General features: G+C 44.2%; 1 protein-coding gene across 1 annotated transcript in view; it reads right to left on the reverse strand.

Moving 5' to 3' along the window:
* The window catches only part of SCN2A (sodium voltage-gated channel alpha subunit 2), a 97,610-nt gene that overhangs the window by 54,136 nt on the left and 29,766 nt on the right, over positions 1–13,708 (reverse strand). The window contains exon 2 of the mRNA XM_083404896.1: positions 4,654–4,975. Within this exon, the coding sequence (XP_083261022.1) occupies positions 4,654–4,923 (270 nt within the window). The 5' untranslated portion in view covers positions 4,924–4,975. The remainder of the gene's footprint in view (positions 1–4,653; positions 4,976–13,708) is intronic.

The following is a 13,708-nucleotide window of genomic DNA, read 5'->3' on the forward strand; positions in this document are numbered from 1 at the left end:
GACTCCCAGGCTCCCAGGCTGCGCACCTGGCCCATTCAGGACCAGGGAATCCCCCACACCCGCCTGCCCCCTGGCCCCCCAAAACAGTACTTCTGTCTTGTCAGGATTCAATCTCAATCTGTTAGCCTCCATCCATCCTCCAACCGCCTCCAGGCACTCACACAGGACCTTCACCGCCTTCACTGGTTCTGATTTAAAGGAGAGGTAGAGCTGGGTATCATCTGCATACTGATGAACACCCAGCCCAAACCCCCTGATGATCTCTCCCAGCAGCTTCATATAGATATTAAAAAGCATGGGGGAGAGGACGGAGCCTCCACCTGAGAACTGGATTTGGGTTTTACCGGCTCTGTCCTTGCAGTTGTTTGCAAGACAGCTGTTGCTGTTTTTTTTTTAAAAAAAGGATTAGTCCGCATGCAGGTAGAGCAGTGCGGCATTTGGTCAGAACAGCATGAGGATTCAGAATAGATACAGCTTGTTATTACGGCCCCCTCATCCCTATTACCTCATCGGCCCTGTTGATGCTTGGAAATGGCTTCCTACAACTGCACAGCGGTAGCTTGGCAGTGGGTGACCATCTGCTTGGCACACAAAATGTTCCAGGTTCAATCCCTGGCGTCCTCCAGGACAAGGCTAGGAATGTCTCCTGTCTGAAATCCTGGAGAGTCCCTGGCAAGTCAGTGCAGACAACACGGACCACTGCTCTGACTCAGTAAAAGTCAGTTCCCTGTGTTCCTAAGCAACAACTTCAGGCCTGCAGTTTTGCAACATCTTCAGGTTTGCAGTTTTATGTGTTTTAACAACAGAATCCGCCTGCAGGTTTACTCAGAAGTTTGCTGAACTCTGTGAGGCTTGCAGTAAGTGTGCTTAGGAGTGAACCCTACACTCACTTCCCAGGGAGTAAGTCTCATTGAACGCAATGGGGTTTACTTCTGAGTATACATGTTTAGGATTCCGCTGTAAGGTCCCACTGCCTTTGAAGCAAAGTCACATTTGACTGCATTAGGGTGCGAGTGCTTAGCTTATTTATCTAACTGCATTAAAAACCTTCAATCCTTGTTTTGTACAGAAAAGAGAGGGAATTAACTGGTTAGCTGCCTCTCACACCTTCAGTGATATCTGCTTTGCTGTAGTAATGCATTCAAATATGAAGAGTTTAGAATAATTGCTTGCACGTGTTCAAGTCTAACATACCTCACAAACTCAGGCCACAAGGGCTGGTTTGCTTTTACTATCGCATGCTATAGGAAGCACTTGAGATATTTGTCTTTCCCCTGACAAGAGAGTAGACACTTGCATAACTACAATGGCTGTTTTCCTTCATGCCTGCCAAGATTGCAAGTTTTGTTTCTCTGCCAGGTTTTCGCCGCCGCTAATACATTTATTCCTCCTATTTCATTCTTTTTATGAATTGGTTGTGCTCTCATGTCTACATTTAGCCATCAACAACAATCAAGTAACCATTTATATTTTATTCACAATCCTCCTATAACAGCTCCATCACAATTTTTTTTTATTAAAAAAATGCCTTCTCATTTAGAAACAGCGAAGGGGTGGGTGGGAAATCTGCAGTTAAAACTTTACACCAAATTTATGCTCAAGAAGTTTTGCCTTCAGATTTCAGCAAGCGATAATTCCCTGAGTTCCAAGGGACAACTAGGTTTGATCCTGAATACATATATATGGGGTGAGGTAGAACTAGGGCTTCCTCTCTGCTCAGGGACAGGGTGAGGTGAACGGAGTGCCCTTCCCTCTTGTTCTGAAGACAGTCATGATGTGACCAGGAGCCTTGCACATCCCTGAGGAAGCGTAAGCAGGCAAGCTGGACCCATTCACTTAAAACAGGAGGGCCACAGGATTAGCAAGTAGGTGGCCTAATCTGAATCCTTGGAAGCGTAAAGGACTCTTTCTGTAGCAACAAGAAGTTGCTCCTTCTGATCAACTCTGAGCCCCGAATGTTTGCACTTAATTTTTCACAACGTCTTTCCCTTTCGCAGGTGTTTTATTCTTCAAGCCTCATCCACTTTCTCCCCATCTTTCCTCATAAAACGTTTCTAGAAGAAAACAGCTTCAGCTCCTGGTTTGGGGGAGCTACAAAAGGTGAGGCTGCTGAAGACCATTTAAGTTCCCAAGTGTAGAACTTTACACTTGTCCCTACTGAAATTCATTTTGTTAGTTTGCGGCCTGTTCTCTAATCTGTTAAAGTCATCTTTAATCCCAATTCTGTCTTCCACGGCATTCGTGACCTCTCCCAGTTTGGTGTCATCTGCAAATTTGATGAGCATCCCCTCAATTCCTTCATCCAAGTCATTTATAAAGATGTTGAACAATGATGTCCCAGGACAGAACCCTGCAGCACCCAACTTGTCACTTTTTCCACAAGATGATGAGGATCCATTAGCGCAGGCATGGCCAAACTGGCCCTCCAGCTGTTTTGGGACTACAACTCCCATCATCCCTAGCTAACAGGACCAGTGGTCAGAGATGATGGGAATTGTAGTCCCAAAACATCTGGAGGGCCAAGTTTGGCCATGCCTGCATTAGTGAGTACTCTTTGCATTTGGTCAGTCAACCATCTACAAATCCACCAAACAGTTACCTGATCCAGCCCACATTTTACCAGCTTCTCAACAATAATATCATAGGAGACTTTTTTTAAAAGCTTACTGAAATCAAGATACACTACATCAACAGCATTCCCCAGATCCACCAAGCTTGTAACAATCAAGCTGCTTTGTTTGCAATAGGTGCATTTCTCATAATTTCCTGCTAAAATCCTATAACTTTTCATACCACATATATTCTGAGTTTCAATTGTCCTATTTTCGTTGTGCTATAGAACAAGAGTGCCCCTCCATATGGCAATAATGCAGAAATATTGCAGAACAATTATGGAAGCAAAATGGCAAATGGATGATGCAGTATACATCCAATACTAACACACTATTTTTGTGTCGATGACATTTTGTGGAAATTACCTGCAAAAAACCATACAAGCCAACCACCCTAAGTGGGGCTGCCATTGTTCTTTTTTTCCAGCTTCTGTATTGTTGAACAAATAATTCAAGAGACTAATTAGTTTCCAAAGGGTTACGCTTAAACAAAGGAGATACACAACTTCTTCATACAATGTGAACTTCAAAATTCATTGCTATATGATAGCCACTTTGAAAGAGAATCAGAGCAGATAGGTCTATCGATGGCAATAAGTCATGAGAACTTAGTGGAACCTCCACATACAGAGGCATGCCACCTGAAATTAAGGAATACTAGGGACAGACAACAAAAGGAGGCCTACACATTTGTGAGCTCTGAAAGGTATCTGTCTTTGCAAAATGCTGGACTTGGTCTGATATTTCACATCCAGTCTGATTGTTTCATATACTTTTTTAAAAGAAACCTTTCCTAATATAGTGTTTTCTGTTGAGCGGCCATGTCTGAGGGCTGTTTTATGCTCAAAACAGGAAGATCTGGGTTCATGGGAGAAATCACAGAAATTATCCATGCATCTGCCCATGTATAGCTAAGCAGAGTTAAGCGAAAGCGTCACCTCTCTGTTTCTAATGAAATAGTACATCTACGTCTAATCAAATCAATGACATTTCCAGCCAAGATTAAAATCCTCATGGTTGAGTTGCCTTTTACTTTGCGGGAGAGGGCCAGGCAGAGGGTAAGCGAGAAACCTTATCTACCTTTCAACTGCAACCTACCATTTGTTCCCCACAGTAAAACAACTCGATTCACAATAAGTCATCTGAAAGACATAACCTTTGAAAGTTAACGATTCTTCATTGAGCGGGGCTTAATATACAGACTGCATAGGAGGGAGAAGTACAGTTCTGCCCTTAAACATTTTCAAAGCGGAAATTAATGGGTAAAATTATGCCCTGCTCCTATGGAATAACACCCAGAGGCAAGGACGTAATACATGGAATAGGTAACGGCTTCGCACTGCTTCATGGGAAGGCCAGTCCTGATTGTTCTGAATATGGAAGCAAGGAAATGCTGCCATCTATGGAATCGACTGCCTTACACAACAGTTTCACACTGCATCATGGGAAAGCTGTTTTAGTCCTTCTGAGAGTACTGTTCCACAGCTACTGCTATGCTATTTACCGCAATGGTATTATTAGTTTTTCTTAATGTTGGAGGTACAGAATTATTTTGCAAATAAATAAATAAAATCAAACCTTGCTGAAGACTGGACAGCTCAGAAACAAAATATGTAGTGTAAAAACTCTTGTTGTAGAGAAATGACATAAAGGAGCCAAAGGGCAATTGCAAAATGTATTTAATAATTAAAAAAAATATTACTAAAGGAAGCTGTGCTGCTAGCAGCGAAGTAAAACCTTTACTCATTCATTTTTCAAGCCCTTCTCTAGGTGTAAGATAATGTAAGCAACAATTGCCAAGCATCATATAATAAAATTGCTTCACTGTATGCAAATGTAGAGGAGGGGAATATTATAAACACTACTGTGTAGCACTTATTTATGGGCAGCGTCAGTGAAGTCAACTAAGAAAAACAGAACATATTGGATAATAAGCGTCAGTAAGTTGCACGGGCTAAAAAGCGTTCAGCTGAAAGGTTGCAGGATTTCCATACCATCATATTCCGGTGGGACTTGCACTAAACTCACAGCAAAGACTCACTTTTTTGTTAAGGTAGTATGGGTCGAGATCCTCCAAGGGCTCCGACACCATTCCCGGAGGTATGTCTCCATAGATAAAGGGCAGTGATTTGCCAGCCTCCAAGTCACTATTGGGTTTTGGTTTGTTTTCATCGTCGTCGATGTCTTTGCGCTCTTGTTTGGGCTTCTTCGCTTTTTCCTCAGCGATGCGTTGTTCAATAGCTGCCAGCGATTCTTTCGTGAAAAAGCGGAAGCTGTCAGGTCCTGGTGGTACCAGCACTGATTGCGCCATCTTTTCATCCTGCACTTCTTAATTACAGTTGTGTCCCATGTATAAAAAAGTGCTAGGAGACACAAAACATAGGAGTTAGAGAGAAAGAGAGAGAGCGAGAGAGAGAGAGGAAGAAACTTATTGGATTTAAATCCCGCCCTTCCTCCTGAAGGAGTCCAGGATGGCAAACACAACCCCAATTTATTTCAAAAAGCATTTTAAAAATGGTCAAGACATTCTAAAAACAGTTATGGTTTAAAACATTGCTTTATCCAGTGATCTAAGGGTTGCCATGAGCAGTATTCTTTAGCCACCAATGGCCTGAGTAAACATGAATGTTTTCCAATTGCTGGAAGTTAATAATGGTGGCGACAAACTCACCAAAGAGGGCTTTCTGCAAATGGAGAGCCACCACTGAGAAGGCTCTGTCAACACCAACTGAGCAGGCCCCTATGGCTGCATCACCAACAAGGCCTCATCTACAAAGTATAGGGTCCGATATGGTTTATATTGGGGAAGACACACGCAAGCCATTTAGGGATTTATATGCGACAATCAACACACTAAATTGGGCCTGATAGCTCACTGGCTGTCACACTGGTTGTTTTGATTGATTCAAATTCTATACAGTCGTACTTTGGAAGTTGAACAGAATCTCTTCCGGAAGTCTGTTCGACTTCCAAAATGTTCGGAAACCAAGGCGCAGCTTCCGATTGGCTGCAGGAAGCTCCTGCAGCCAATTGGAAGCTGCGTCGGAAGTTCGGGTTCCAAAGAACATTCACAAATTGGAACGCTCACTTCCAGGTTTGCGGTGTTCGTGAGCCAAAACGTTTGACTCGCAAGGCGTTCAGGATCCAAGGCATGACTGTACTGCCCTTCATCCAAAGATCATAGGGCGGTTCACAACATAAAAATATAAAATGAGAACACAAAATACATAATAAAAATAATAACATAACAAAACCAATACTCTCCACACCCCCCCCCAAAAAAAACCAACCCACATTTAAAAGGACATAGAATGTTAATCAGAACCTTTGCCTGGTTTCTAAAAACTTATCAAACAGCTTGTTAGCTAGGCAGGTGGATGTTTTCCTTTGCTGTAGTCCTCGCGTGTAAAATGAGGTGTAATCATCTACATCACAAGGACTTTAAGGGAATAAAAATAACATTCCTAATATGTTAAGGGCTATTTTATTCTTCCCATTGCAGATTAGAAATCAATACAGTTTGCAAAATTCACTCAAGCACAACAACTCTATGCTAATAACACAGTAGCACATGGACACATCAAGCTGCCCCACTCACTAACCTAGCAGCATTCTTCAGCCACTGTGGACTGTCTTCAAGGGCAGTCCCACATGGAGCACACTACAGTAGTCCAAGCAGGTCACTAGAGAATGGACAACTGAGGCCAGGCTATCCCAGCCCAGGAACAACAGTTAGCTGGAAAACCAATCTAAACTGAGCATACACATTCCTAGCCACAGAATCCTCCTGAGACATCACACTGACAAAGTGGGATACAGGAATAATCCCAGATTATGAACCCATTTTTTTCTGTGGGGAGTATAACCCCACCCAGAACAAGTCATATATCCTAGTTCTGGGATATGGAAACCACCCACCTTCCCACAGCAGTTTTTTCTTATTGGCATTCAGCCTCAGTTGAGGGGCTCCCATCCAGTCCAGAGCTGGATTTAGGGCACCGGAACTGATTTGGTCACTCTGGGTGTGGAGCCTCGGGGGCACCACAACTATGATTTGGAGTGGAGCAAGAGGCAGCACGCCGAGTTTGAGCTCTGCACAGGTCTCCTCTGACATTTGAGACCCCGAGGTCCACTACTGAGTAAAAGGCTGAATTCTGGAATCAGCAAAATAATAACTGAGTATCTTCTCATATTGAACACAGTGCACAGGATCAAGCTGAAACTTGTCTTTCTGCCTACTACAGAAGTGCATAGCATATATGCATATACCCTCCAACATTTCTCTGATGAAAATAGGGCTGTCCTATTCTATCATTAGGGACGCGGGTGGCACTATGCGTTAAACCACAGAGCCTAGGACTTGCCGATCAGAAGGTTGGCGGTTTGAATCCCCGCAACGGGATGAGCTCCTGTTGCTCAGTCCCTGATCCTGTCAACCTAGCAGTTCGAAAGCACAAAGTGCAAGTAGATAAATAGGAACCGCTCCGGCGGGAAGGTAAACGGCATTTCCGTGCGCTGCTCTGGTTTGTCAGAAACGGCGTAGTCATGCTGGCCACATGACCCGGAAACTGTACGCCGGCTCCCTCAGCCAATAAAGCGAGGTGAGCGCTGCAACCGCAAAGTCACCAACGACTGGACCTAATGGTCAGGGGTAACTTTACCTTTACCTTTATTCTATTATTATTATTATTATTATTATTATTATTGTTATCATTATCATCATTATCATCATCATCATTTTATTTATACCCCGCCCATCTGACTGGGTTTCCCCAGCCACTCTGGCTGGCTTCCATCACATATAAAAACATAACAAAACATTAAACATTAGAAACTTCCCTATACAGGGCTGCCTTCAGATGTCTTCTAAAGGTTGCATAGTTACTTTTCTCCTTGGCTTGGAGGTCGCTTAACTCCATACCCTCTGATGAAAATAGGGATGTCCTAAGGAAAAGTGGGATATTCTGGGGTCAAATCAGAAACCAGAACAGCTTCTGTAAATCTGGGACTGTCCCTGGAAAATGGGGACACTTGGAGGGGCTGTAAACAATACCCCCTTAGCCACCAGGTCAAGCAGTTTTTGTCCTAGGAAAATAGCTGTCCTGTCAGACATAAATGCCATGAGGTGAGGGGATTTTCTACATGTGGTGATGGGGGCAATAGCAGCCTATGGTGAAAAAAGGTCACCCCAGTAAATCTGGCAAATAGTCTGGCAGCTACCTTTGCTGGTATGCTGAGTCAGCTAAGTTAGGGAGTGTTTTAAAAAGAAGCATTTCCATATTATTAGAGTTCAGGGCTGGAGGGGTGGTATTTGCATCACTTCCTGTTCACTGCCACCACAGAGAGGCCATTAAAGGTAAAGGTACCCCTGCCCGTACGGGCCAGTCTTGACAGACTCTAGGGTTGTGCGCTCATCTCACTCTAGAGGCCGGGAGCCAGCGCTTTCCGCAGAAACTTCCGGGTCACGTGGCCAGCGTGACGAAGCTGCTCTGGCAACTCAGAGCAGCACACGGAAACGCCGTTTACCTTCCCGCCAGTAAGCGGTCCCTATTTATCTACTTGCACCCGGGGGTGCTTTCGAACTGCTAGGTTGACAGGCGCTGGGACCGAGCAACAGGAGCGCACCCCGCTGCGGGGATTCGAACCGCCAACCATGCGAATTACTGTCACCTAAAAGATTCAGTGGTATGGCACTCCTGCTGCACCCAGAGGAATGTGATATATATATGCATATACAGTGGTACCTCAGGTTAAGTGCTTAATTCGTTCCAGAGGTCTGTTCTTAACCTGAAACTGTTCTTAACCTGAAGCACCACTTTAGCTAATGGGGCCTCCTGCTGCCGCCGCGCCGCTGGAGCACGATTTCTGTTCTCATCCTGAAGCAAAGTTCTTAACCTGAAGCACTATTTCTGGGTTAGCGGAGTCTGTAACCTGAAGCGTATGTAACCTGAAGTGTATGTAACCCAAGGTACCACTGTATATGCACAAAAAGCAAGGAATCGGGCTTGGACACTTGAATACAGAACTGTCCCACCGAAAAACTTTACAGTACATAGATTTAGGGATGGGAGGAATCCTTAATTGAATTATGTGCTTCCTATAATAACAACAGTCAAACCCTATTCTTAAAAATTAAGCCTATTACTTTCAAATATAAGCATTTTATTATTATTTTTCTTCCCATAACTGAGAATGGAAATCTTTTCAAGACATATGTCGCTGAAAAATAAAAATAATCCGATGAAAAAGATGCTTAAAGCTTAAATCCAAAGCGTAATCTGTGTCACATCCTATTTTTGTTTTTATATACATATATATAAACCAACCCAACCACCCTGAATAAGCAAAGCACATTATCCAAACAATTAAATAGTAACAGCAACAGAAGATTAACAGCTTGAGTGCCAGATGATCTATCGGAATAGCAGTGATAAGATGAATATGGCACGCGGCGAGGGTGTCTGCAGCTTAAGAAATTCTCTCCCGCCCCCAAGGTATATACAAAACAAGTGTCCATCGGCTTCGCGCCTCGGAGTCCTCCTCTTTGGGGAAGAACTGCAGCCTCTCTCTCTCCTCCCTCTCCGTCTCCAGTAACACAGACAAACACACCACACTCCTGCAGGTGTGCACCAGGAAAACAGGTTTTGGTGCTGCGGACGAAGCGCACCTGCGGCGCCTCCGGTGTGCAAAGGATCCCCGTCACAGGCAAAACATGCGCGGTCCAGAAAGGCGGCGACGGGAACGTTAGCAATAAAAATGGGATAGTGGGTAGAAAACCATGTCTAGGAAACAGCGCGCGCCCGCGCACACATACACACACACACGGTCCTTTTGTCAAGACTGCAGATGCATATGTCATGCATTATTACCCTTATTATAGGATCGTTCACTTAGGGGGGTTTGGCACACGATCCTCGTGAAGATGCAGCAAAAATGCCACCATCCTTTTTTCCTTCTTTATTTTGTGCGCGGGGTGGTGGTGGTGGTGGGGTGGGGCGAGTAGTGATGTTGCTTTTTATTTTTTATTTTTTAATGTGATTCTCCTTCAACAGACCACACCTAACTTCCTGCTTAAAGGATCTTGGTTACTGAAGTAAAAACGAGCATTTCCTGTGCAAAGAAGGGGCCACTCGGCGCTAGAAACTCCACAAGGTGGCGCGCGCACGCGATCGCAAGGCGTTGGGCGAGACCTCTTTGCGGGGGACGCTGGAAGAAGCCTCCCAGATCTGAGTGTTTTTCAAGCCCTGAGGCTTTTGGGTTTCAAAGGAAGGGTTTTAAGGGGGAGGTGTTTTCTTACGCTCCCCAAAAAAGCTCCTCAACGATGCGCCGTGGTTCACCAGAAACAAACAAGATAGATGTAAGTGAAGCTGGTTAGCAGACGTGGGGTGAACGGAGCGGGTAGTTTGCGCACAGAAGCACTTTTAGGATCAGTCGGAATTAATGTGGAAGATGGCACGGTGTTTGGAGGGCTTTCCGGTTCAAATGGTGCATGGGGAAGAAAGAGAAATGAGACTCAATCTCAGGGTCGTGGGTTCGAGCCCCACCTCGGGCAAAAAAAGATCACAGCTTTTTAGGGGGTGGAAGAGATGACCCTCGTGGTCACTTCCAACTCTACAATTTTGTGGTTCTGTGATTCATAATAAGACGCTCCAACGTGTTGCCACGTTGGAGAGAAATCACACAGGGGAGAAAAACCCCTTTATTTCTTTAACGCTATGTATAATAAAGAGCTTGCCGATCGAAAGGTCGGCGGTTCGAATCCCCACGGCGGGGTGCGCTCCCGCTGTTCTGTCCCAGCGCCTGCCAACCTAGCAGTTCAAAAGCACTCTCGGGTGCAAGTAGATAAATAGGGACCGCTTACTAGCGGGAAGGTAAACGGCGTTTCCGTGTGCGGCTCTGGCTTGCCAGAGCAGCGATGTCACGTTGGCCACGTGACCCGGAAGTGTCTTCGGACAGCGCTGGCCCCCGGCCTCTTTGAGTGAGATGGGCTCACAACCCTAAAGTCTGTCAAGACTGGCCCGTACGGGCAGGGGTACCTTTACCTTTACCTTTATAATAAAGTATGGGATTCACTGCCACAAGCTGTGATGATGGCCTCTCCTCCTGCTGCCTGCAGGAAAAGTCACTGAAATTTGTAGTAGCACTGAAACTTATGCCTAATCTTTATCCTCCCGTTGCACTTGTGCTTTTACATATAGATTGGAATACTTGCTGTAAGCCATCCTTCCTTTTGCAAGGTGCAACTGCACACAGCAGCTTCTATTTTTGTGGAGACTTAAGTTGTGCTTCTTCATTTTCTTGGGGGAAAAATAAAAATGAATGAAAGCTTTCCCCCATCAGAAACCTCTTGTGCACTGCGTGGATTTCATCGCATGAGGAGAAAAACAAACCTCTGTTAACAGGGAATCTAAAAAGCATCCCTTGCCATAAATGATGGAGTAGTGACTTTCTAGAGCCGGTCTGACTGCAGTGCGTACTCATCATCAGGCTCCAGAGACCAGGAATAATAGGACAGTGCAGCTGGCTCTTTGTGCTGTTGTGTGCTCCACATCACAATAGGTGGTGGAGGGTGTGGGTGCCTGGACTGTTGATGCACTCGGGTGAGAGAAGCCAGGCCTGCCCACCTATTGGCTGTTCCTTCCAATTCATGCTGAGTGGTGACATTTTGATATGGCACTACATAGCCTTTTTTTATATGTCTGGAGAGAGTGGCGATGTTGGAGAGGACTGTGTACGGGTGTCACCACAATACACTTTACATAGCGGAGCCCTTGATTGACACAGTGGAAAACTCGCAGGTGTCTAGATATTGATCATTGGCTCTGCTGGCTGGAGCTGATGCAGGTTAAGAGTCCAATGACACCTGCAAGGCCACAAGTTTCCCACCGCTGACCTAGAAGTTTCATCAGCTGCAGATTGTGACAGTCTACTTTTTGATGGAACAAATGCTCCAGTCAGTGTATGCAACAGCTTTAAATGGAATGGGACAGGCATCCATGTCTGGCAGAAATCAGAGATCAGGAGAGACTTCTTAACAATATCTCCCATGCACAATGTTGTGCCTCTCTCTCTCTCTCTCTCTCTCTCTCTCTCTCTCTCTCTCTTGACATCAAGGAAATGTATAAAACTATGGAATTTCCTCTCCAGGGAGCTCCAACAACCTGTGTGTGTCCCCAAGGAGTGTTTACAAGCAAAGTCTTGTGGTTCTTTCTGAGCTGGCTTTAGGAACTATGGTTATAAGATATGTAGATGCTTATTGTATTGTTTTTGTTCTGGTTTTGTGGTTTTCTTTCTTCTCTAATAAATTTGCAATAAACATCAATTTAAAAAGATACAGAGGAAATATGTGGGTTTTAAATGCTTCTTGCATTTCTAGCTATTTAATGTTGCGCCCTGGTAATGGACTGGATGAGAGCCAACAAACTGAAGCTCAGTCCAGATTAATTCATTATGTGTCTTTAGGTGCCAGGCAGAAACATCTCTCTTCAACCAGGCCTCTGGCTGATTAACATTCTATGGCCTTTTAAATGTGGGGTTTTTTTTGGGGGGGGGTATTGATTTTGTTTTGTTTTTGTTATGTATTTTGTATTCTCATTTTGTATTTTTATGTTGCGAACCACCCTGTGATCTTTGGATGAAGGGCTGTATACAAGTTTCATCTTTACAGTATCACTAACAACAGCAACAACAATAACGGAATACAAAAGGGTATTTATACATTTCTCTTTCTAGTATACTGGCTGTCCCAGATCTTCAGGATATGGTGGGACATACACTGAGAGAAGTGCATAAGAATGAATGGAGCCCTCTCTCCTGAAGGAGCCTACTTGCCTGTTCCTTCATACAAAATAAGAAATCCATCAGTATGTGGTTGCTCTTTAGATGTTTAATAGCCTTTCTCCTGATATGTCACTGAGACTTGGTTAGTCAGGTTAGAAGAATAAAATCAAACTTGTTTAAAGTTCAGTCTTAATTGCACTTCACAGTTAAAGGCAGGAAGTAGATAGGAGAGCTATTATATGCTTTCTGGGTATGCCAATGACAAGGCAGGTTTTCTTATTGATTTTTGCCTGCCTTCACCTCAGCTTCTGGTTGGTTAAGGGACTTAAACTAGCAATTTTGTCTGTCTCCATAGCTCTATGTCCTGTTGCTTTGACAACAAAGCAAGATGGATAGAGAGCAGTGGGAAGAGGACTGGTGGACAGCTAAGAGAAAAGAGAACAGGAACTAAACCGGGATCACGTTTTTAAATAGGAAAAAAAAAGAGGATAGTCTTGTTGCAGAAAGCACTGTCTCTCTGCAGAAAGCACTTTTAGGGCTGTCCAATAGGCATGATGAAATACAGAACTGCTTATCCCCGAGGTAGTTAATTTTTAAGAGTTACGTAAGGAAAGCTGAGTGATTATTAATGTATGGACCTGCATTTCTGTGGGAGTTAAAACCGAATCTCTTCGTGTGTGTTATTTTCTGCATGGATAATCTTAAGAGTCTTAACAACCGTGCTTTTGCACATAGGTAACTTGGAACTCTCTGTTTCTCCCACCACCACCCACCCCCAAAATGGTGAAAGCCACATGACCCTTTGTGAGAGTAGAGTCTGGTCTTAATTTTTGAGCAAAATAAATAAGACAGATGGTGGCAATTTAAACTCAAATGGCAGGAAGTGTACTCTGGAACGTGAGAGAACAGTGGGTACAGAACACAAGAATCGAAACATTTGCATTGCATAGGTAGAATGTGGCGATTATACCGTTTGGGTGGGCAAATCCTGCAATATGTTTTAAAATCCATTTTAAAACAATCCAGCAGCCTACAGTGAAGGAGATGTTGCTGTCTTAAGATTATCTCGATTTTCGGCCTGCTTCTTCCGTATATCATCCACAATCCATGCAAACTGCTGGGTTGCAACATCCAAAGGTCTGTGAGCACAGAGGCCTTTCACTTTGAGCAGAAAAACAGAGGAAGCGCCTTTTGTCTACCATGTGATGGCAGAACTTTGTATTCTGTAGCAAGCAGTTGGTGAGGGCAGCAGCTTGTGTATGGAAAGAGTGAGCAGATTCTTCAGAAATCTGAAGATGGTAAAAGCCATTTCACAG

This window comes from Podarcis tiliguerta (genome assembly GCF_965153285.1).
Source record: "Podarcis tiliguerta genome assembly, chromosome: 1".
Lineage (NCBI taxonomy): Eukaryota > Metazoa > Chordata > Lepidosauria > Squamata > Lacertidae > Podarcis > Podarcis tiliguerta.